The sequence below is a fragment of the Miniopterus schreibersii genome (assembly GCF_964146895.1).
Source record: "Miniopterus schreibersii genome assembly, chromosome: 6".
Taxonomy (NCBI): domain Eukaryota; kingdom Metazoa; phylum Chordata; class Mammalia; order Chiroptera; family Miniopteridae; genus Miniopterus; species Miniopterus schreibersii.
In genome coordinates, this window is record NC_138107.1 from 39,280,928 (window position 1) to 39,304,771 (window position 23,844).

General features: G+C 36.1%; 1 protein-coding gene and 1 long non-coding RNA gene across 5 annotated transcripts in view; one reads left to right on the forward strand and one right to left on the reverse strand.

Annotated features, from left to right (window-relative positions):
• Positions 1-23,844, reverse strand: part of CEP162 (centrosomal protein 162) — a 53,550-nt gene that overhangs the window by 13,246 nt on the left and 16,460 nt on the right. For all 4 annotated transcript variants that reach the window (XM_081140993.1, XM_081140990.1, XM_081140991.1 and 1 more), the window contains exons 12-21: positions 19,045-19,324; positions 17,896-18,151; positions 12,088-12,221; positions 11,598-11,825; positions 10,952-11,092; positions 9,038-9,150; positions 6,990-7,095; positions 3,196-3,322; positions 1,828-1,991; positions 981-1,085 (exon numbers count right to left, since the gene is read on the reverse strand). In XM_081140993.1, the coding sequence (XP_080997119.1) occupies positions 981-1,085; positions 1,828-1,991; positions 3,196-3,322; positions 6,990-7,095; positions 9,038-9,150; positions 10,952-11,092; positions 11,598-11,825; positions 12,088-12,221; positions 17,896-18,151; positions 19,045-19,324 (1,654 nt within the window). The remainder of the gene's footprint in view (positions 1-980; positions 1,086-1,827; positions 1,992-3,195; positions 3,323-6,989; positions 7,096-9,037; positions 9,151-10,951; positions 11,093-11,597; positions 11,826-12,087; positions 12,222-17,895; positions 18,152-19,044; positions 19,325-23,844) is intronic.
• Positions 585-23,776, forward strand: LOC308558941. The gene is made up of 6 exons (XR_013999074.1): positions 585-743; positions 2,466-2,627; positions 3,877-3,989; positions 5,154-5,225; positions 11,085-11,203; positions 22,052-23,776. It is a non-coding gene; the product is annotated as an uncharacterized lncRNA (long non-coding RNA).

Genomic DNA, 23,844 nt, shown 5'->3' on the forward strand with positions numbered 1-23,844 from the left:
AGCTACTTCAGAGTATTTCTAGCTCTTCAAATCACCTTTGTGGTTCCTTTCCTGTGGCCCACTGAATCACTGCCAAGTCAGAGCTTTTAATATAAGAACAGGTCCTGTAAAAATACCAGTTAACTTTTTGCTTAGTTGTCCTCCTTCTTGTAAAACTGGGATAATATTCAGCTCAGTGATGATCTCACAGTTTTGGGTTTGTGATGGAATCATAGCCATTTAAGTGTCATGACCTGACTGAAGAATCATGCTATCCATGAAAAAAGTTGGAAATTCTTATTTCGTTCTTAAGTAAAGATTAAAACAAAATAACTATTATAGAAAGTTTTAAAAACTGAAGGAAAAAGTTAATTAATATTCCACCCCACAAGACAACTACCTCAATGAAAAAATCTTTATCCTAATAAATGTCACTATATGATTTTTGAAAAAGGTCTCCCAGTTATGCTTAACCATGAAATCAGTATTTTAAAGCCTAAATAGTAATATCTCAGAATTACTGCCAGCTCTTTGGGGTGCTGAATGTTCTGTTTCCAAGGTGTTTTGCAATACTTCCTGGCATTACTACATGTTCCCAACTCAAGGACCTCCTTTTTTGTACTCCTGTCACCTATCTTTCATGAGGAGAAGGAATCCTAACTCTATACCCAGAACTTCTGAATTCTGCTTCCTCTACCTAGAAGTCTAATACAGCTGTGATGCAAAATACCTATCATCAATAGGTCTACCATCTAATGAGGCAGGTAAGTCTAAATTTTTATGCATAAACCATTGATTATATAAAATGATGTTGTCTACTATTATTAATGTTATTTCAAATATGTATAACAAGTATATGAAAAGTAGGGGCAGTTTTATATTAAAATAAATGAATAAAACAAGAATTCCAGGTTGACTACATCTTATAGGAACTCTTGAAACAAGAAAAAACTCAGACTATATATAAAATACCATAATGAAAATTTACCCTGAACACGTACTTGTCGCTCCAGGTCCTGAATTTTTTTGGCATCAGCTGCTTTATCTTTTAAACGTATCTTCTGCTGAATAGATGGATTTCCAGATTCAGCTTTCAGTTTCTCAACCTATCAATAAGTAAAAACATGTCAAGAAGCATATTTAAAACACATCAGGGAGACACCAGGACCGAAGCACAATGGTAGCTTACTCATTCATTGGTTAATGCTCAGGTATGGCACTGTGTTGGAGGTATGAAGGGCACACAAGCTGAACAAGGTCCCTGCTTTCACAGTGCTTATGCTCTAGTGTAACACGACAGTTGATAAGCTAATAAAGTAAATAACAAAATAAGCCCAGAGAGTAACAGTGCTGTGAAGAAAACAAAAAAAGAGTGAAGGAATGGGAAGGGTCAGAGAGAGCGAGATTGGCAACTACATTGGATAAGGTGGTGAGGAAAGGTCTTTCTGGGGAGTAGAAATTTGAGCTGAGACCTGAACAAGGAGAGAGAGCATAGGAAGAACCAAGGCCAGAGGAACCTAGGCCAAGGTAACAGTGGTCTGAGCTTGGTGTGCTCAAGAATCAGCAGGAGTTTTGGTGTAGCCGAAGAAGAGTGACTTGTGGAAGTGTGGTTCCAATGAGGCTGGCGAGCAGGCAGAGTTCAGACCACATAGGGACCTGACAGGTCTTGATAAGAAGCTTGGATTTATTTGCAGTCTCATGTAAAAAAACTATACTGCTAAACCCAAACCCAAACTAGCTATTCTAATTCATAAAATTTAGAGTATGGTTCAATGACACAAGGCCCTGAAAAACTGCTGTAATTAATAGGGTTGGTCTACAGAAATACATTCTGGAATGATCTATTACCTCAAGTTTTAGCCTCTCAATTTCTTCATTTGCTTCTTTAAGTCGAACTGCGTCTTTATCCAGAAGTTCCTGATTTTCCGCATACCACTGTAATCTTTTTTGCAGACGACTGATTTCTTGTTTATGTGTTTCTTCTAAAATTTTTATTTCATATAATTTTTCACCTATAGGATAAAGTAATTCAATAACTTGACGGTAATTTTTCAAAATACGAAAATAAATTAAAAGATTTTAAATGAAAAACAATGCCTATCTAAATGAAAGCGTTATGAAAAAATAAGAGGCAAAAAACAACTGATGTGTGCAAGGTAGTGAAGGGAGTATGAAGATTATGTTCAATAATCTAAATCCTCAAACTCGTAGCAAAGTCAGCTATGTAGGAATTTTTAATACATCAATTGTTTTCCCACTGACTTTCATTATAAAAGTAAACTTGTTTCCATGGAAAAATAATTATTGGATTCAAGATACAATAAAAATAAAGCATTCCTATAATTATATTAAAAAGTAACAATAGCAAACATGAGTAGGTGCTTACCACCCCTGATTTTACTTAACACAACTTATATGATGGGTACTATTTTTATTATTCTGTTTTTACAGATGAGGAAAGTAAATATAATTTTTCTTACAAACAGGTTAAGTGGATTTTATTGTACATACCTTACACTGAAGATCATAATATCGAAGAGGAAAAATCTTTACTTTGGCAAACAAGAACTTCTGATCTACCTTTCTGGCCCTATGTTCTGCCATCCAATCCACAGATGCACTCAACAATATGCTCATGAAACACACAGGTGCGTCCCTCCATTCCTTCACTTCTGAATCTTACTGTCTGCCAGGACCCAGCTCAAATGCCACTCCTCCCTGAAACCCTTATTTAGCACTCTGTCTCATGTTTATCTGTATTATTTTTCATATTAAACTTTTCTGCATTCTCCTCTTACTCTCTCTTGCTTTCCCAGGTGGGGAATGCCATATTTATCCTTGTGTTTTCTACAAACATAGTGTAGTGTTATTTGTTCACTTGGCAAATACTTGAGTGTCTATGTTTTAGACCCAGGGATAAAAAGACAGACTATGCCCTCAGGAAGGTCACAGTCTAGCTGGAATGACAGACATATAAACAAGTAAACATAAAAAGCCACACATTCAAAATAATCCTTGATTTTCTTTGCTCTTACAATTATCCCTGATAAAACCAACCAAATGCACACACCTATTACTAATTTTAAAAAATGTTTCTAACATTACAACATTCTTCAAGGAATAGCATTTTGATTATACTGTCCAATTGCTATTGCTTAAATTCCTGATTAAATAGTTATGAGTATAATGGTAAACTGTTTTAGCTAAGCGTTTTACCTGTGACATAAGCGACCTGATCTCTGGCTTGGTCTCTCTCTTTCCTCATTTTTTCCAAGTCTACTTCAAGAGCTTGTTTGTCTTGCTTCAGTCTTTTGATGTCTTCCAATAAACTGTTTTTTTCTTTCTTGATATTCACAGAAATACAAAAGCAAATTAATTTTAAACCACCATAAATTGTAGCAGTCTCTCTCACACAATCCACCACAAATACTGCTAATTATTTTTCCTAAATTTTAGCTCTGATTTCATCACCTCTCAATAGCTCCCCAGAGCCTACTAAAATCAGTTCTAATCAGCTAACTCAGCACAGTCTGAAAGACTTTCTCACTACTGTTCTAACTTCTGCATATTGTAGTAACTTCCTAACTAGCCTGCGTCTTCCACCCTCAAAACCTACAGATCATTCTCCTCACAGCAGCCAGAGGAATTGCTTTTAAGAGTCAGTTAATATCACTCCTGTTTGAAACTCTCTGGTGGCTCCCATCCTCCAAGGACCCCAAGTCCTTTCTATGACCTTCGATGTCATACAACCCAGCCTTGCCCATGCCTCTGACTGCATCTACTACAAATCTTCCCCTTCCCACTCTACTCCAGCCACACAGACCTCCTAGTTCTTTGACCTCACCCAGAACACTCCTACCCCAACATGCTTGCACTTACTATTTCCTTTGCCCACAGCACTCTGCACCCAGATAGCAGGTGGCTTGCTCCTTTACTTCTTCAAATGAAGATGCAGGAAGACCTTCCCTGATCACTCTTTCTAAAACAGCAACCCCCGTTCTGGCCCTCAGGTATATTGCTTTATTTTCTTCTCATAACACTCATCACCACCTGACATTACTATATATTTACTTGAAACAGGACTTAACTTTGCTAACCTTTGTATCATAAATGCATAAAAAATGTTTGGCACATCAAAAAAAATGTTGAATGAATTCTCAATATGCCCTACATTCCACACTACTCTCAATGGTCTCCATTCTGCTGCTTGACAAAATCATCCTTATTCTTCAAAGCTTAGTTCAGATGAGGCTACTCCTGATGATCTCCTCTGCGCTCCCACAAACTGTCATTGTACCTCTAGTATAGCGTTTATTACTTCCAATTTCATATGACATTGACTTGTGTACATGCCTTTTCTCTTTATTAGGCTGAAAGCTCTATGGGGTCCAAGACTGATTTATTACTACCTATTTATGGGGCTAAGAACATGGCAGATACTCAGTAAATGTACATTGAACTGAACTCGTAACTGCTGAAGAAACTCTTGGACTCATGGTAGTACAGTTGGTATAGTTAAGTTTCAAAATAAAAATTCTTACAAATTCTGTATTATACTACCTTACAATCTAAAATCCAGTCTTACTAAGGAAACAATCCATTCATAAAGTATTATATGATCTTGGTTTCTAGCTGCATCATGGACCTAACTGCATCACTTCAGTGTTTTATCTTCCGTAGATGTCTTTTCAGGCAAGCACTGAGTTTCTTCAAGTTTTTGAATGCTCAGGTATCTTTCTACAAATACCCTTTGTTTAATTAATTAAACCAATTTAGAAATGTTCTCTTGCAGTGCTTACTTCATGGCATCATAGAATTTTACAATTCAAAGGAACTTTACACATCTTGAGTTCAAACATGCAATCACTGCTTAAATGGATGTCCACTTTATTCTTATATCTGTTAAGGGACTGAGACTTCCCACTGCTAAGAAGTCTTATTTATTTTGTATAATCATTTAAAGGCTATTTTATAGCCTACTCAATAACTCTATTGGGATGCTAATCCTGCTGTTTATTAAACTGTCCCATGCATGCTCATGCGGATTGTTTCTCTGGGCTTTGTAATTTTATACTGTGAGTATACTGTCGGCAGGATTTTATCTGTAGGATTACTGTGTGAACTCGGCTAAGGGTGTATACCTCTGAGAGTTGTTTTGTACTTGTTTATTCTAGGCACACCAGAGGTCATCACTGACTCAAGACCAGTTTATTTTTTTGCTGTTTGAACATGAACATCCCCTGCAGGTAATGTCAAGTCAAATACTAAAACAGAAATGAAGGCAGAAGAAATGGCATTTGTATTGAACAACCAGGAAAGCATGGGCATCAAGCAGATGAGAGTTTTTCCCCTTCCCTATCTAGAGATCAAGTTAATACCTTGCTGACTGGCTATTTTGAGCCAGAACTCGCCCATGCTGCTGGCTACTTTTCTGTCATGATCGGTCAGCAAGGTGTTTAAAATTACTTAAATTAATGTAAGTCCAGACACCAGTTATCTTGTGACCGGTCAGCAAGGTTAAGACAAAAGCTTACTTGACATCTCAGCCCCTTATGAAGGTGGGTGGATTTTCTCCTGGTGCACTGTTTTACTGAAGGATGTGGCCTTTTGAAGTCTTGGAATCTTGTCTCCACTTTGCTGTTAAAGCTCAAGCCCTGTGGTTACTGGACTGTGGCACAGGAGTGATGCTTACTGCTCGGTTTTTATCCCTGTTCATTTCTGACTCCCAGAGATTTTCCTTACTTTCTTGAGAGCTTGGTTATGCATTTACAAGATGCTTATCACAGTTTATCCAGCATTTTTCAGTGATTTTAGTGGCAATTTTAGTTTCCTATTTGCCAGAAAAATATGCTCAAAACAGCAGTTTTAAAAGATCACTAATAATAGCCTTCAAATGAAGCTAATGCTATGCTTGAAACCCTACCATGTTTTTCTAAGCCTTCATAAAATATGGCAATGTTAATTCTCTTTAGCTAATGTTGAGGCCCACTGATAAAGGGAGATGGGTGTGTGTTTGCTGTCCAATCGTTTACTCTTTCTTTCTACCTATTTACCTAGTACCTAATAGTTATTCTGTACATACATATATATGAAGAAAGTTCTCTGGACTCATTTGAAACTGCATTTTATATACTACAAAAACCTGTTAAACATCAATTATTAAACTATAGTATATTTAAATGTCTATGTAACTGTAACCTCACTTCATATAATAAATTTCTAATTAAAAAGTGGTATGTAATTGGAATTTTTTTAGTTTACATAATCACTCAAATAGAATGGAAGGCCTTTTTAGTTTAGTGCTATGATTCTTAAGGGGAGGGAGTGGGGAGAATTAATTGCCCTCCCACAGGATGTTTGGAAACAGCAGTGGTTTTGATTGTTATAATGACTGGTGGGACAGGGATTATAAAAATTATGCAAGACATGACATTGTGCTGCTTAAAATAGAATTAACCTGCCCCAAATTCCAAAGTGTCTCCCATTGATAAATACTGCTCCAGAAAATACAATTAATAAAAATAAAAATTAGGGAGCAACTATTGCATTTTACCTTTGTGTTAGGTATGTAAAGTACAAATATTTGTAGATATAGTCTCTGCCCCATAGAAGTGCACAGTCCTCTTAGGAAGACAGGTAAAACTCCAAGTACATTTTTAAGGTGAACAACCATCTTCAAATTATTTTCCTATTTTAGCTGCACATTTTCCATGAGGAATTTGTTTGGAATACTGTATGCATATCCTAAGTAAGGTTACGCCTCCAACGTGGCTCCATATAATAAATGCCTCAAGAGAGGTTAAAAGAGGACGCCATCTAAAACAAGCATTACGTTGTTTCCTCTACATTAAGGTCACGTGTACGCTAAATGCTAATGTTTAGTATTTCTTATTTTAAAAGGTATGAAATTTACAAAAGGATCATTACAAAAACAGATTTTTTACACATATGGAAATTTTTTAATAATAATCTTTACTATCAATAATAGTTAAAATCCTTATACAACTTACCTGTGCCATCCGTAGTTCTATTAACAGATCTGTAAAATTCTGGTTTCTAGTGGGTTGTGAATCTTCAACTGCTTGAGACAGGAAACGATTTCTTTGCATCTGTTCTCTGATTTATTTTGAAAATAAAAATGTTTGGTTTTTTTTTTTTTTTTACAAAGCACTCTTTTCAATGCAAAATATTCAATTTTTAAAAATTAAAAACTCTAATGGATGTTGGAACTGTGTGAGTCACTGAAGATAAAGTTTATTTAATTTAAAGAATAAAATACTACTTAAAGAAAATTATACTTTAAGGGAAAAGTTTTTGTTTAATCTGAAACCCCAAGATTACAGGTTTTTAAATATATAATTAAATAATAGGACTATAAAAGTATTTCCTAGCAGTTCTCAGAAGAAGAAATCAATGTCCCAGATAGATGTGCTGCATATTTCCTGTGGTGTATGTACTCCTTGTCACATCATTCTAGACTCCTTTCTGAGAAACACAAATTGCAAATCACACACATGGAAACTAACAAAACCAAACACAGTCTGCTATTTTTCCCTTCGATTCAAATTTTCTCTTTCCAGAGACATTATATAAGGAGCTTAAGAACCCATATGTGATCATCTAACCCTAATGTACTAAAGAAATCATTTCTTTCATTATGAAAGTTCATTTAGAGTTTTAATTTTGGATCCTGGAATAGCTCTCTTTTAAAAGCCAGGCAGTATAAAATGTAACATTTTTAAATACTTAATTGAAACATCTGGGAAGAAAGCAGATATAAATGCTTTCATGCATCAGAACTGTGCAGATTATTACCCTTGGGCTAGGGTCACCCTTAGCAGGGAAAAGGAGCATTTCCCCCCCTAATTTACAGAAACACCCTTGCTTGCCAACCTGTTTACCTTCTAGTTTTGTCTGCTACAAAGGTGCATTTTTATTTTTCATGAAAGATGAGTATGAGCTAACAGCAGCCCTGCCTCTTATACCCTAGGTTATCTAACAACAACAACAAGAGCAAGAAGTATCAATACATATAGCACTCATGACATTCACAGCCAAAGAAACTTCTTCTGATAGCAGTCCTGAGTAATTAGGTGTTTATGTGAAATGACGTACAACTGGCAGTCATCGCCTAAAAGCAGAGAGTATCCTAGCATGCCCATGTTTATGGGTTCAGCTTTTTCACTTAATATGTTAAAGCTGGATGTAGTAACATCCCAAAGACCTGAGACATGATTCCTAAGTAGATGCTGGTGCTCCATCGGCTTTCCATGGTGAGTGTTGGTTGATAACTCAAGGTTCTCCTTTCTGGAGAAATGCCTCAGAAAAACAGCAACTCCTCCACTGGCCCAGAGGACATTCCTCAACTGCTTCCTGGTACACATCTCAGCCAGTGACAGACTGGGTTGGGAGTCCAAAGGATGTCCCCCTTCCCCTTCCTGGGGCACCTTTTGGCCAGTGACAGACTAGCTTAGGGGTACAAAAGGCTGCCCTCTCTTGCCTCAAGTGGGGACCTACTACGTGATGCAATCTGTTCTCCTGAGCTTCCTGCTGAGAGCAGAATGAAGCCAGTCTCAGCTGAGAACACATTCTTACTTCCCTTCCCCTATCCACCCCTCATCTTGCTGCTTTTGCTGCTTTTCTCCTGAGTTTCCTCTAGAAAATCACCTCCACAAAGATCCCCATCTGTGACTCTACTTGTATGGAATTTGACCTACGGCAGAAGTGACACCGTACGATTTTTGTTTAGATTATGAAAGGCATTATTACTAATATCATTATATACCATCTCAGGCTTAATGATAGATCAAGAGGAATATTTTTTGTTCAGTTTTCTGAAACTGATCTCAAACTCAAATATAAATATGATGAAAATACTATAGTAGGTATTACTTATCTAATACCAAAAGAAAAATCTATTCAATAAAAATGTAAAAGTTACAAAACTGTAATCAGTGTACAAACTTTCATTTCTAAGTATAACTAACTGTATTATTAATATAACAATAAAATGCTTAGAAACAGTCTATTTGACTTTAGCAATTGAAAAAGGACCTACTTTAAGGAAGCTAACTCGCTGAATAAGCTCTGGTTTTCCTTGAACATTCGCTCCTCATTTTTCTTGTTTTGTTCTTGGAGATCTTTCACTTGGTTATACAATCTTTCGTTTTCCTTTTTATACATAGAAAATTACATTTTAGTTAAAAGTAGCACTTATATAAGTATATATGATAACAAATACATCCTTTAAACATTTTTAAAGTTTTAAAAAATTTCTTGTTTTTAAGTAAGCAAAATCTTTTTCAAATTCTTTATATTACCACAGAAGAAAACTTGTCTGAAAACAATTCTTTCAAAAATGCTTATTCAAAAAGAGTTGCAAAAATTCCCAAAGCCAAAGCGCCTAATGCCAGTACGAGGCACTGCATTTCACAAGAGTAAATGGTGCGTGACTGCAGTAGTAACAGCAGTCCAACTCCGCGCTCCAGGATGGAGAGGCCAGAGGGACTGTTTGCACCCTCTTTTTTGTTTCTGGCCCTGGTGAGGTAATTTGATTTAGCCACAATGAGTGTCCATGCTTGTTTCTGGAACTTTCTTTGATCAGGGAGTTATAGACTTGGGTGTTTCTGAAAGATCAGGACAAGATAGAGACTAGACTCAGTTCACCACTAGGCTTGAGCTAAGAAGTGACTGAAATAGGGAGACCAAAGGGAGAAAGTACCAACCTGGGCTCAGGTGCTCTGGCTTACTAACCTCTAAAATTATGAATATGATGAACACCAAGGACCTAACAAAAACTAGGATCCATCTCACAATGTCTGGCCTAGTGCCTAGCTGGCCAACTGTGCTTAAATTATCTGCAGAATTAATGAAACCCAGAAAAGTACATAAATATATATAGATACATAAGTTTTATGGTAACTTTGTGGGAGGGGGTGGTTGGCAAACTTATAGGTCTGTGAAATCCTCCTGAAAACCCATATTCTGTATAGCAAGATCAGAACGGCAGGCCAAGGGTTTCGAAGGGTCAAACTCAAGGGCAATGTGTCCTGCAAAATCAGTCCCATTTCATTTACAGTAAACACTGTAATCTCTGATGTGGTAATGCTTTCTTTGGGACGTCCCTGGATGACAATGCTTGTCATTGGTAGGCTCAATGTTTAAGGTTGTGAAGAGAGAAAAGGGTAGTAAGACAGGAGAAGGGGAGGGAAGTAAAAAAAAAAAAAAAAAAAAAAAAAGCCAAAAACCAAAAATCAGGTGTGGGGGTGGGGGAACTAAAATGAAATCTCATGCTGGAGATCACTAAACCTGTCCTGGTTGGCTGTCAGGTCAACATCACCAAGATTCCATCACATATCACAAATACCTGCCTTCTGTAGGACACACAAATTTCCTCCCATTTAATTCAAAATTCTTTCACTCTCAATTGATTTCAGATTCATATTTTTCAATATAATAATAAAACTAATTCAACAATTAAAAAAACATTAAAAACAACAAAAAACTATTCAGTATTATCTACTGGAAAGCATTACAGAAAAATAGGAAAGTTTTTAAGGAACATGGCTGTTAAAAATAACAGTCAACATTCACTGATTGGTTACTCTGTGTCAGGCACTAAGAGGTTAGTTTGTACTGTCTTATTTTTATTTCATAACTGCCTTATGAGACAGGTATTATCATCATCATCCCCATTTCACAGATGAGGAAACTGGCTTAGGGTGAAGTCATTTGCCCAAGGCTGCATAGCAGGCGGTAGAGCTAAGTCTAAAACCAGATTGTTTGTATCTTGAACCTGTGCTCTTAACCACTCTAATTTTGCCATGAGAAATGGACAGTCAAATGATCATGCCCTCAGATTTGCCAAAATTCCCATGAATTTAAATGAGCACCTAAATATTTTAATATGCCTTATTTTTATCATCGAAGGATCTCAAGAACCACCTCACTATGTGCTGAAGGATCATCATACCTGTTGGTATCCTTGAAGAAGTGTCTCTTGTTCTTGTATTTCTTTTTGGATTTGCTTTAATTTCTCTTCAGTGACAGGATCAGCTGCTTCTCCAAAATGTAACCACTTTTGTTTTTTGTTTGTTTCTCCAAAGCTATTTAACTTGAGAAAATGCAGAAATTATTTTATTGGGGGAAAGAAATGATGAAGTGACAAGTGAGGAAGAATAACAGTCTTACAACCATGCTGGAATTAACGTAACACCAACAACAGGTAAGTCATTACAGTGTTGTTTTGTGCTGATGGTTCTGAAATGGAAGGGACTCAGAAATGCTACACAGTGCCAGTCTCTAAAACTTGATCTTCTATAGCAGTTCCTTCTGAACTGTCTTCTCTGAAGATCACAGTGAATGATGGGATTTATTTTAAAAAAGACTGCTAACAGAAGTATCAAAATGAGCTGATAAAAATTTTGAATGTTTTGCCCCATGGGGTTGGATTTAGGCTCTTGTGTAAAGAGGCACTCTCAGGAACTATGCTCATGTTTTATACAGTGACTACATCAAGCCAAACAGCCCCAGGGACAAAAGATGACAATGCATTTAGCAGGGAGTACAAGTTCTTTTTTAATCAATAAAAAAGAAAAATAGGACAATATGTCTAGTACCTTGGCTTGAAGAATATAATTGTCCTGACTCAATTTGAAGAGTTCCTTTTCCTGTTGTCTCTTTAGTTCTTCCATCTTATTTTCCAGCTCTCTCTCCTTTTCTGAGAATGTGGCTTTAATTTGCTCAATTAGGGCTTGCGCACCCCTCCATTTTTCCTCTGCTTCCTGAACTCTCTTAAACATAATTAATTCTGTGTCCATGTTCCCATCACGGTATACTGAAGAATCCTTTTAAGGAAAAGCATTACTTCATTACAGATTTACATATAAGATTCAAAGACAGGTGCTTTGAAGAAAAACCACCACATAGAATAAAATGACAAGGTTAATATAATAATGTTCTGCTAAATAAGAAAATCAATACGCGTTCAATAAGAGTGAACACTTGAAGCAAAAGAAATTTCATATATTTTGTTACTTATAACTTGGTTTTAATATGATTTTAGAACATATAAACAGTATGAATATTGTTTTGAAATTTAATACCTACATTCTGAAACTGAACACAGGAACCAGTTTCTGTAGGGTCTTCAGACTTCTTAGAAGTAGCCAGGCAACTTTCAGTTTTGGGAGCTGGTTTACCCAATGCTGCAGGCTTGATGAGTTTTGTCTCAGATAAGATTTCTAAATAATGTAGACAATAGATAAAAACACCACAAATGCAAACAAAGTTGAATGTTGTGTTCAGCAATTATGTAGGAATAAGATAAATGAGGATCTCAAAAAGGCTGGTGTATAACACTGAACTCAGAACTGTTGCCCATAATCAATATTCACCTCAATTTGACACAGACTGCTAATGGACCTAAGAGTCATGCCAAATGACAAATGGAGCTAAATAAATGGGAGAATGTGGATTGGGATAATTTTAAAGCTTTGCTACTTTTGAATAAATTATTCTTTTAAAAGTTCACAGCACTAGCAAGTAAGAATATCTAAACAATAAAAGAGCAGCTAATAACTTTATAAAGCACTTTAGCTGAAATTATGTGTACTTTCAAAGCATGCTTTTTATAACTGTGTATCAAGATATTACAGTATTAATGGAATAATATATATCACATGGAAACTTTATAACAGCTAGTCAAAACTGATATAAAAAGATAAAATTAGTCCACCAGCATGGCTCAGTGGTTGACCGTTGACTTATAAACCAAGAGGTCATGGTTCGATTCCCAGTCAGGGCACATGCCTGGGTTGCAGGCTCGATCTCTAGTTGGGGGCGTGCAGGAGGCAGCTGATCAATGATTCTCTCTCATCACTGATGTTTCTATCTCTCTCTCGCTCTCCCTTCCCCTCTCTGAAATCAATAAAAACATATTTTTAAAAAAATATAAAATTATAATACTGCTCTACTACCCTGACAATATATATTCGATTAGAAAAAAAATGTAATTACTGTATATTCTGGTCAAATTTTCAGCTTTTAAGGTAGCTTGTAAACCACAAACAGTAGAAATAATTCTAAGGCAAATAAATTCAGTTAGTAATAAAAAAATTTAAGGGAAATACCTACAAGAGATCTTGAGGTCCACATTCAAATGCTACAGGTTCTGCGCTGAACACTCAGTACGCATTATCTGACTGCCTTCGAGCGGTGATTTTTAACCTTTATCATCTCATGGTACACATAAACTAATGACTAAAATTCTGTGGCACAACAAAAATACTTTTGCTTATCTGCCAAAAAATAGGGTATAATTGTGATTCATTCATACCAGATGGCTACTGTTGTGTTGGCTGTTGTCACTTTTTAATTTAACAATCTAAGGGAAAAGAGATCAGTGCCCCTGACTAAATAGTCAGGTATTACATGGTTTAAAAATTCTTGAGGCATATGGGTTGATAATCACTACTTTCTCTAAGATTAAAAAATATATATATATATATATGTACATATATATATATATATTTACATATATAATTTCTTCAAGATGCTAAATTTTTAAGTCTAAAGTTTACTTTTTTATTAAAAGTGAAATACATGGTTATTAAAGATCTGGAAAATAAAGAAAAGTCTAAAGAAGGAACAAGCCACCAATAGTACCTCATGCAAAGATTCCAATCTTTTCCTAGGCATACAGACATATTCCTTATAGAATAGTAATCATGTTTAACTGGACTACTTTAATTAGAAGGTTTTCTGGAGAAATTTCTGAAAGCATTTACTAAGAAATTGCTTGAATCATTGGAAAAGCAGGCATTAATCCTTCCAAATCCAGAAAGGCCCATTCATGTGGCCAATGAATGGGGTGTGATCTGCTGGCACTGTGATTCTCTCTAGGACAGGGCAGTCAACCAAGAGTGGCAGGTGGATCTTGTTCAAGCTGTGATCAGTCATTGCTTTTATACCAGAACTCTCCCTAGGTTCTTAATTTTGATTTTGCTAAGTAATTATTTTCAACGATGATATGTGGACAGTATTTTCTCTCTTTATACATGAAAGAAAACTTACTTGGATATAAAATTCAAACATGAAAACATTGCAGAATTTGAAATTCATGAGCCCTTCTTGAAAAAACAATGGATTATGAAAATTCAGTCAAATAAGAAAGCAATCAAAATAATTCCAGAATGAAGAAGCTATGGCTAAAGGACTGGTGAAAAGCATTCAATCTCTTTAATAATCAAAACCAAGATCTAAATTCAAAAGCTGAGGGAAGTTACAGATGTAGGAGAGACTATAATAAATATATCTTGAACAAGTAAAAATTAAACCAACAAAACTGGGTAGGAGGAGTGTGAGTGGGGGATCTAAGAGTCTTATATTTCATAGAAGGGAAAACTAATAGTTTTAACCTTTGAGAGGTTTTCATTATGTATTTTCTTAAAAGGAATCTTTTGGGAGACAATATTTCTTAGGATGAGGTTTCTTTTTCTCTTTACAGATTTAAGTAAAACCAAATCTAATATTTTATTATAAAAGAACTTGTAAAATGTGATCTTATTGTTATAGTGTGTTTTGTCCATTTATCCATAAGTCTGCCTCTCTCCTGCCTTCCATTTACTCATGCTGCCTTCATCTCTAAGTACATATATAGTGAGAGGCATGGACCAGTTGTTTCTGGCTCAGTTATTGCTTCCTTCTTTTTACTCTTCTGTATTTTTTATTTAAATAGTGAACAACTCTTCCTTTCATGACAATAAAAGTATTAGTCTCAAAATAAAAGCACAAGAGTTAACAGAAACCTAACTCTGTCCTGGACAGTCATCTCCCTGGACATCATGCCACTGCGGGTGGCCATATGGTCAAAGTTCTGGCCAATAAGATGAAAGCAAAACTTTCCTACATGGAGCTTCTAGAAAAGTGCCTGCTTTCCTGTTTAAGAGGTTGACGATTTAACTGGCATGCACCTTCTACCTTTCCTCACGACAAGACTGGAGGCTGAATAACCATCTTATGATAATGAAGACAAAAGTCAGGATTCTGCAACAGCAAAGAAGGGATCTGGTTTTTTGCACAGCTCTGAACTGTGTATCCCTGGCTTCTTTGTTACAAGAAAGAGAAAAGCCTTTTGTTTGGAGAGCCCCAGTAGTTGGGCTTCCTTTTCCTCTTAACCAATGTTGATCCCAAGTGCATGCTCTAGACTTTCTGTGCACAACTCTCCATCTCAGAACCTGCTTCTTGGAGAACCCAACCTGTGACAACTAACAACCACCCTAAAGGAATTATAGTTATGAATAAAACTAAAATTGACTTGGGCAATTTTTTCAATAAAAAGATGGATAAAATAATCATACCTAATAGTCTAATAAAAAAAAGTAGCTTGGTATAAAAATAGGCAGCCATAGTTCATCATTGTACTTTAATATAAGTTTTAGTGATGTGTTTTATTTTTACCTTGGTATTCATAAATATTATAAAATTTTGAAATAAGAAGTACTCATAAAAATATTGTTGCCTTCATCTATCAACCTCTATATCACCTCCACGTTTCTTTTCCATGTTCTGTGACATTACTTTTGTCTTCACTCAGTTTAATAACTTCAACATAGTCAGAGTAATACTTTCAAACCCCTGGCTTTTGGTTCCTTAAACTTCTCTCCACCTCAGCTACTCACTCCCATGAGGCATACTCCAGGACTTTTTTCCAATCACTACCAAATCTCTGTCTTAGGCATTTACTCTCTATCAATCCTATCTCCCACCTCCTGCCCCACTGGGACTCACAGTTTATTGATTCTACCTGTTTCAAACTGTATCACACCCCTTGAAGTCATTTCTTCCTTCATTACCTTCTTGGTCCTCTCTCAGTTCATTGTACTCATTTGGCAAAAAAACACTCCCCTTGGTAAATTCAGCTATACAACCAACGAATACCGCCAATTATCCAGCAACAAAGCCATGCACACACAAATACACAAACACACATACACGCCCCCTACCTTGTCTCAATTTAAATTCATGATCATTAACTTCAAGTGGACTCTCTGCTGCTGGCAGTATAATCCTCTAGGATAACTCATTCACATCTACCCTTCGCTCCTGCAACACCCCTGCCCATCCTCACTGCCAGCTAATGACACCACTGCATTTTACTTATCAGTTCAAAAGGAAGGTGTAGAATGAAGATATCATTTGGGAGGTGTTAGGGGTTCATTTATCTAAAATAAATAGAATAAATAATATTTTTAAAAATTGCATTTTTTTTTGCTACAAAATGAATACTCATAAAACATTAATGAAAAATTTTCATACTCTTCTTGTTGATTCTAAAATTTGATAAACATTCCAAGGTCTTTTCTTAATATTAAGTATCAGATCCAATGATATCACCAGCTTAATGTTCCACACAAGAGTAAGACAAAAGAGAACAAGAAAAGACTTCTTAGGGGAAGGGATTAGGGGTTCCTAGGTTAGGAACAGCAGGATGCTTATGTTAATCCATCAGAATCACAGTCCTGTCTCTCCAGGATAGCCAACCCCAACTGCTGTTCTTCACTCGGACATAGGTCAGCCCTAGCCTTTCCACCTTACGTGCACAGGCTGCAGCAAAAGAACATTCACAAGGACAGGAGGAGAGAGTCTTTGATGCCTAAAACATTTCAAACACGGGCATTCCTTGGAGATACTGAGGGTTTGGCTCCAGACCACTGTAATAAAGTGAATATTCCAATAAAGTGAGTCGTAATCTTTTTTGCTGGTGGAGGGTCTTGCCCTCCATTGTTAAAAAACATAACCTCTGTGAAGCTCCATAAAGCGGAGCGCAATAAAATGAGGCATGTCTGTATAGTCCAAGTGGTCCTGAAATGGATAGCTGTAGGGAAAGGCAAGGAAAGGTACTGTAAGCTAGAAATAAATTTTCCACGAGGATCGTTCTGGAACTATCGCCATGTAACAACGATGAAACTGGTCAACTACTCAATTTAACCACAGAGAAAAGGACAGAAAGCTTCTGGCTCCATTACTGCTTCCCTTTCCCAATGGGGTCTACAGGCAGCAGGAATGTTGCTCTGACCTGAACATTTCTATTTCTTTTAATAGCTGCATGGGCTCCAAGTTGAAAATTACCTTTCCAACTGTCAATACAAATGACTACATTCGGAAATAACAGAGGCACCGTGATGTACAAAAATATGCAGTATGTGGTAAATAAAACATCCTGCCTCTCCAAGTCTATATTGAACTAATGTCTAGATAATCTCTCTGTGAACCTTTATTTGTAGGTTGCCATTGCATTCTGAATTTATAGCTCTTCTCTGGTAAACACTGGCTATTACAGAGCAAACCAGATGAGGAGGTTTGACTCTCCTATCTTATATTCACTTCCCATATTTTCTGTTCTCACTCAGGAAAACCCAGAAGTAATGATGAAAAACCTCCTATGAATTGAATCTTTCAGAAACAGAATGTGTATCTTAAGGTTAATTCTTTTCTATGAATAAGGAAAGTTCAGAGAAGAAGAGAAGGAAACAGGAAAAGGAGAGAACAAGGAAAGTAAAATAATACACTACAGGTGACCCTTGAACAATATAGGGATTAGAGGTGCCAACTCCCCATGCAGTCAAAAACCTATGTATGATTTGACCCCCCAAAACTTAAGTACTGATAGCCTACTGTTGACTTTCGGAAGCCTTACTGATAACATAATCAGTCAACTAACACATATTTTGTAGGTTTTATGTATTATATACTGTATTCTTACAGTAAAGTAAGCTATAGAGAAGAAAATGTTAAGAAAATCATAAGGAAAATACATTTACAGTATTTACTGAAAAAAATCTGCATATAAGTGGACCTGGGAAGTTCAAACCATGTTTTAGCGTCAATTCTATGATGAAAAGAGTATATGATTACCTTTTTTCCTAGCTTGATTTGAGGGGGGAACAGACCTCACGTTTTTGCTTCTCATGTCCTTTGAAGCTTTCCTTTCAAGAGCAGAGGATGTCCTGAATGGTGAAGTGGGCTTTCCATAGCCCGAGCTCCTCACTGATGCATATACTCCACTCTGGGGTTTTCTTTTAGGTAAAGGAGGTGCACTTCTGGCCTTCTTGTATGGTACTTCTTTACCAATTACAGCCCCTTCTGCAGAACTGAGTTGAGATCTAAAAGTCTGCACACAACAAGTACACACTCTTTAGCACTTCAATGAATTTCAACTACAGTAGTAAATAAAGATATTTAACAGATGGCAAAATCATAGTGATTACTAAATAACATAGTTTGCTGAAGGCAAACCACTACATTGAAGTTCTCTAAGTCTAATTCATCAGAATTTTAGTATTTTGCCGCACACCTTCAAAGTCAGGAATAAAAGAAAGCAACTAGCGTAACAAAATAAGCCCGCCAGAAAACAGTGTGTGTAATTACGAGAATGAACATGGGGGAGGATGAGAGGAACATATTTTGAAATGACATAAAATCTTACTTTTCCCTCTAGATTTCTCAAGATAAAAAAATACTGATACTCTGCCTGATTCCACAAAGAACTGAAGATGGTTTACGATAAGTACATAACTCAAAATTGTAAAATAAAAATAAAATATTGGGATCATGAAACTATAAATCAGAATAGGTCAAGAAACGAGGAAAAAGGAACAATGAAATACAAGTTTCTCAACAGTTTCTAATAGCATTTATACCAAATACCAACTTAACCTACTTTTGCAGAACATAGAACATGGACTATTAGAAAGATGGAATGAAGAGCACTAGAATGATAAATAAATTTTATTTTCTTATGCTACTCAAATTCTGGACTATGCTTACTAAACAACAACAACAACAAAAAAGTAAAAGATGGCTTCTAAAACAAAGCTAATGCCAGAGAGGTGTTTTTGAATTTGGGGACTACAGGCTGATGTAATAAATATTGCTCACAAATATCCAGGATCTATGTGTAGGCTGGTAAGTAATCAGTCCCACAAGCTTAAGAAGTACTTATGTATCAAGAATACTTATATAACTTTATGCAACTTCATTTATCAATATGTGAAATTAACTTACTTTCTTTATTTTGTCATCCTGAGGTAATACTGAAGGACCAACAGATAGTTTTTTCCTCAAAATATCGAGGTACATTTTATCTATATATTCCTCTGAAGTGTTTACTCTTGGACAGCTATTTTCTATACTTTCATTTCTTATTTTTTGCAAAACTACATTCTCTTCATTTTTGCCAAAAAATTGGTTCACATCTTGTGGCTCTTGATACACACTTGGCTTCATCTTAAGAGGTAAAGGGCTTACAACTTCTGTTTCTTTACTATCAACCTGTTGCTTATAGCTGTAAAACAAAATAGGACACAGAGAATAAACCTTCAATGACTCCTCAAATATGAGTTTTATTGATATATATACACATACATGACATATACATATTCAATATGTGTAACTATTCAAATTAGGTCATCAATGTTAAATACATTATCTACAATTCTGGTCAACAGAGTATACTCACATAATATCACATAATTGTTTTGAATTTGGGTGGTGGGCACACAAAGCAATATACAGATCTTGTAACACAGAAACCCACACCTGAAACCTATTATGTTCATATTAACCATTGTCACCCCAATAAATTTAATAAAGTATTATTTAAATAAAAAAAAAAAAATTGATGAGTTTTGCCTTGACAGCGTGTCTCAGCGATTGAGCATTGACCTATGATCCAGGAGATCTCAGTTCGATTCCTGGTCAGGGCACATGGCCAGGTTGCAGGCTTGATCCCCAGTAGGGGGCTTGCAAGAGGCAGTTGATCAATGACTCATCATTGATGTTTCTATTTTTCTCTCTTCCTCTCCCTTCCTCTCTCTGAAATCAATAAAGACATATTTAAAAAAGTAAAGTTCTGAATTTCAAATAATAATTTTAATGCAGTATAAGGGATTACATGAATGACTCTGAGACCTACTTCAAAGGAAAGCAAAACTAAACAAGACTAAGATTGCTTTTGTATAAGAAAAAATAAAATATGAATTTCTATGTGTATTTTTTATTTATTTTTAAAATATACATCTTTATTGATTTCCAAGAGAGGACGGGAGACAGAGAGATAGAAACATCATTGATGAATCATTAATCAAGCCCACAACCCAGGCATGTGCCCTGGCTGGAAATTGAACAGAGATCTCCTGAATCATAGGTAGATGCTCAACTGCTGAGCCACGCCAGCCAGGCACCTATGTGAACTTTTCATAATATATCTTTTAACCATAATATTTTATAAGGTCAACATGCATTTGTGGCAGAAAAAGCATTTTATACATGTCTAGAAAAAACTAAAGTAATCATAATTTATGCCAATGAGGCATAGGATATAAATATTAAAAGGCATAAATTTCATCACAGTATAGGAAAAATTTTAATGTAAAACAGAAAGTCACGAGAACTTTGAAATAAAATCATTTCTGTGGTTTAAAATAGTTAAATGCAATCTAACGTTTCAGACCATTTAGATTTTAAAATATGGAAAATGTCCCTTGAAATGTTCTAAATGTGGTTAAAGATTAGCATATTATGGGGGCTCCAAGAATATGGATATTGTTATTTTCAAACTACTTAATCACGGTCAATTAGGCCATTTAATTGTATAATGCATAAAATAAGATGAAAGGAAAGTTTGAGAGGCTACCATTTCCATATAAAGATTAACTTCTCAGTAACTGTTAGAAGCTTCTTCTAAAGTAGATGGAATCATCTGAAAATAGTTCTTTCATTTTTCATGTAGCAAAACCTGGTCAGATGTTCATCAAAACTGTTTCCTGCTTTTGCTGTGTACAGACTAAACTACATTTCCTTTCTACCTTGCATCTGGATGGGATAATTTACTAGTTCTTGCCTTTAGAATGTGAGTGCTATGGTGATAAGAAGCTAAAATATATGTCATTAGCTTAATGGTTGGGTTTTGAGTGGCAAGGAAACTGATACTAGAGGCTGGAGAGGTGGCAGCCCATGTTTCACAAAACTGTCACCTACAATAGTTTACAAGGCGACCACATGCCTATTGAGTCGGGGTACTAAGAGAAATGGCCAGAGAAAACAGAGTTTTTAAGTGCAAGATACTGTGGCTACTTTGACAAGATATTATAAGAAAGAGATGAGCTCAAGTCAGGATGGGAAGGTTTGTAAGAAGAAATCAAAGGGAAGAAAGTCTAGAAACTCAGGGCCTCCTGGGTTCACTTTCTGTGTCTAGATTCAAACAGTAAGATTTGGCACTGAAAAATGCTATGAGATAGCAAAATTTCGTGAGACTTCTCAGTTGATAAAACTGACTCAAGCCCTTGGCAAAGATCATATTAAAGTTGTCATTTTCACATGTAAGGTCATTATTCCTAATAATATCCAGGCAGCTGCAATTAAATCAAGAGGAAAACACACACACACACACACACACACACACACACACACCACAGAGGGACAAGGAAACAAAGATTTAAACACAGAGGGACAAGGAAGATTTAAAACCTTTGTCTAGAAAAGAATTTTGTATAGTTACTGGCACATGGGACTTACTGGAACCAAAAATATCAGAAGCCTACTAAACTTTCTGAAGGAATTCTAATGCCAAAGAAACCACAACCTTATTTATTTTTTAAAATAAAATAAATATTTTTAATTTATTTAAAATAAATAAATAAATAAAAAGCAGTGACTGTTTGGGAGTCTTAAAACCACCTGTAGGGAGGAAGTGAACTGAGAAAGGAGTACACCCTCTCCAAGATGGGCACACCTTCCCTGCAAAACTCACTTCAGGGTGCCCAAGGGCGACAAAATACAAGAAAAATCCTCCAAGGAGTGGAACCAGGAGCTATATGGAACAACATATTTATAGGGTAGTTCCTCCTTAAGAGCAGAATAATGGCCTAATTAAGAAAAATCCCCATTTGCAAGGTGTGTGCGTGTTGTGTGTTGTGTGTGTGTGTGTGTGGGGGGGGGTCTTTGAAAGGTCTCTCCAATGGATTGTGGATTTCAAGTTGCAGTAATGATTATCACTGTATTTTCCTTTCAGAATGGGAATACGTGTTGCAGTTCCACCATTATATATTGCAATGGTAGGAGACAGTATATAACTTGCCTTTTAAAGTCACTGATTATTAGACAATCAGGAGCCACATTCAAACCTGATGGAGAGGACTGAACTTCACCTGGAAATCTGATGGATACGGCGCTGAGTGGGGCTCTGAGCTGTTTGCTCTGGGGAGGAGAAAAGTGGGTCTGTGCACGAAGAAGAGTAAAAAGGAAATCTGGCTATCGGAAGGGTATATTCTAGCTGAGACTGGCTAGATGCCTACCAAGCTCACTTATTTTTCTTTCTGGGCATACAAGAAAACCGTATTTTCCAGCCCTCTTGGATCTTGTTAGACAGTTCTTATCAATAGAAGGTGAACTAAAGACTAAAGCAATGTAGTTTGTGTTGAGGCAGTTGAAAGTATGCTAAACCATCCTTTATCGACTGGGTGGGTGAGGACATGATAACCATAAAACCATGTGTTTATGACAGAAGAAGGCTGCGTCCCACCCTAACCCCACTGACACACATGATACTATGATGTGAGCAGGAAATAAATTCTCATGATGTTAAGCTATGAAAATTTCAAGGAGTATCTGTTACAGCAGATTTACCGTAGTTTATTAAAGAATTTTTGGATATGTGTAGTAAAATTTATACTAGTGACATTTCTATAATTATTGTTATGCCTTTAATGTAAGTATACTTGTTTTTGGCTTTTAAACACAAATGTAGTAATCTATGTTTTAGAATTCACATTACTAAATGCCAACAAAAACGTAAGATGTAGAAAATCTCTTCAATAACACTAACATATCCCCAAACAGCAATGATGAGTAAACACAATCTGCCCTTTAAAAATAATAGCTAGCACTGCAGATCAGTGGAAGAATACTAGACTGAGCATGTAAGCAGATGGATTTAAGCGTAAGCTTCACTGTATCAATTTTTGCTCAACTAGTACAAATGTAGAAACAAGGCCAAGAAATAACTGCAAGTGGATTTCCATGACAAGAATGTAACACAAGAAGGGGCTCAAAATGTGTCTTCTGAAAACATGGATGGATGGATGGATGGATGGATGGATGACAGACTTTTCACAGAAATGTTTCATGGACATCAAAGATCTGACAATGTAACTGGTTAAACGTGGACTTCCTGTGTACTTTGGTCATAGTCATATGACTTTGGGCAATTTATTTAACCTCTTTTAGGCTCAGTTTTCTTATGTATGAAGATAATAATGGAATATACTTCATGGAGTTGCTGTAGGATTAAATAAAACAGTGTATGTAAAGAACTTTGCACAGTACTTGGCCCACAGTAAGCATGTGATAAAAATGTTAGCTGTTATCATCATCATCATCACCTGCTTCCTGTGAGAGCTCCATGACTAAAGTGAGTTTACTGTGGCTTCATCACTTGAATGATGGGGATTAAGGATGCCTATTCGTTATAAAACCACATGAGATAATGGTTGTGACGCTGTATGCAATACACAAATGCAAAGCTGTTTTATGACAAGCTTATTGTGATGTGCTATTCTGTGTGTTGGAGAACGACAGTGAGGTCTCACAAGCTTCCACTAAATGTACCAGAGCTGGAGCATTTTCATGAAGCCCATTTCTCTTGTGCCCAAATTCACCCTGTGGGATGATGGCCAGTCTATAACTAATTACAAAACTAACTGGTTTATAAACAAGTAAATCTATGACTCATATACAGAATAAAATTTATCTTCCGTCTCTTCATTCAAATCAACTGTCCCTAAGCTATTTAAAGCTGAAGAAATT